The sequence below is a fragment of the Nanorana parkeri genome, unplaced genomic scaffold (assembly GCF_000935625.1).
Source record: "Nanorana parkeri isolate BGI_ZX_2015 unplaced genomic scaffold, ASM93562v1 scaffold4543, whole genome shotgun sequence".
NCBI lineage: Eukaryota > Metazoa > Chordata > Amphibia > Anura > Dicroglossidae > Nanorana > Nanorana parkeri.
The window spans coordinates 8,295-10,046 of NW_017310805.1; the positions used below are offsets into that span (position 1 = coordinate 8,295).

At 52.1% G+C, this 1,752-nt stretch overlaps 1 protein-coding gene across 1 annotated transcript in view; it reads right to left on the reverse strand.

Moving 5' to 3' along the window:
* Window positions 1-516: 516 nt before the first annotated feature.
* The window catches only part of LOC108803946 (sorting nexin-19-like), a gene marked incomplete at its 5' end in the record, with an annotated part of 4,538 nt that continues 3,302 nt past the window's right edge, over window positions 517-1,752 (reverse strand). Inside the window, 2 exons of the mRNA XM_018575730.1 lie at window positions 517-526; window positions 1,550-1,640. Of these exons, the coding sequence (XP_018431232.1) occupies window positions 1,577-1,640 (64 nt within the window). The remainder of the gene's footprint in view (window positions 527-1,549; window positions 1,641-1,752) is intronic.

A 1,752-nucleotide genomic window follows, 5' to 3' on the forward strand; every position in this document is an offset into this window, starting at 1 on the left:
TTCCTCCTGACAAACCTGCACCCAATTTTATCTTCTGCCCCATGTGCTCCAAGATGGCGGCTCACAGGTCAGAGTTAGGACCGCACTATCAGAGGAGCCTTGGCGCGGCCGTCACATGTTCTGCAGATGACGTGCATCCGAACCTCTGTTATCACCTCAGCGGTGAGACGCCGGCCGGTGAGTGTGCCGGGAAACTTTTTGTTGTTGTCCTTTTGGGAGAATTCTCCTCACTCTTTGTATCCGGTGGCACCAAGACAGGAAGTGAGGAGAAATCTACAGGAAATAAACACAACAATAAAAGGAAGACAGGGGTTCTAGCATCTATTTTCTGAGGTTTTTGTGTTTAGTTTCTTCTTCCTGTGAGAAGATTGGTGTGGGGGAGGACACGGGGCCCCCTCAGTCCTTCATATCAGACATCGGGGCCCCCTCAGTCCTTCATATCAGACATCGGGGCCCCCTCAGTCCTTCATATCAGACATCGGGGCCCCCTCAGTCCTTCATATCAGACATCGGGGCCCCGATCTGTCTCATCTTTTCATTGTAGACGGGGCCCCAGAGAAAAGCCCCGGGCTCCGGAGGATGGGGGATTATTAAATGTTCCCAAAGAGCTAACAGAGGAGAAATGAGGATCGGAAACAAAAAGGGGAGAGGAGCAAACAAAGGGGAGGGGCGGAAACAAAAGGGGAGGAGCGGAAACAAAAGGGGAGGAGTGGAAACAAAAGGGGAGGAGCGGAAACAAAAGGGGAGGAGCGGAAACAAAAGGGGAGGAGCGGAAACAAAAGGGGAGGAGCGGAAACAAAAGGGGAGGAGCGGAAACAAAAGGGGAGGAGCGGAAACAAAAGGGGAGGAGCGGAAACAAAGGTTCGGTGATATGATTGGTGTGATATTACAGGAGACCAGCAGCAGCCAAACGTCACTTTTATGCGTTATGAATGCCGATTGCCGATTGGCTGCTTTGGGTTCTGCGCTCAGTACACGTCTCTTCCATCCGACGTCACCAATCCTACAACGGACGCATGAAGACGCAGGAAGCAGAGCTGCGGGATGACCGACATTTACTAATTAAAATAACGTAAAACCAGAGACAATAATAAATAATAAGAATACAGGAGACGCACATTCCATCCGGTGACACCACACATAACGGGGTCACCGCTGCGGAGGGACACGGAATGCGAGTGTGGTGACCCCGAGTGCCATACACAGCATTGCTCCCGTGTACAGACCTCCATGCTACATTTCAGAGGACACATCTGCCCCCACATGTGAAGATTTGTGTCTGTGGCCTCCATTCCCGCCACTACTGAGGTGAAGAAGTACATTTCAGTGCGATACATGCGTTCTATACAAAGCTTGTGCGTCTTCCATGTACAATACACAACATCTGCGCGCGGACAGCGACTAGTGGACGTGGGATCTCCTGCGTACAATCAAACGTTGAACATTCGAACCTCCCGCAGAGATTCCGTCACCAGGGGGCGACCTGAGCAATGGGACTCATTTACCCAATCTACTCCTTCCTGTTGTGTGGCATCCGCTCAGGGGACACAATCCAGTCTGTAGTGGGCGGAGTCTTCTATGAGGCCGGTGCGGCGATCACACTCTCCAGCAGGATGTCCCATACACAGTACAGCAAATGCCTGCGGAGACACAAACGCAACACCCTGAAAGCCGGCTCTGGCACCCCGCGGGACGCAGGAGACGCCGGAACAATGTCATATGAATTCCTCCCAAATTACCTGTTTCCACACA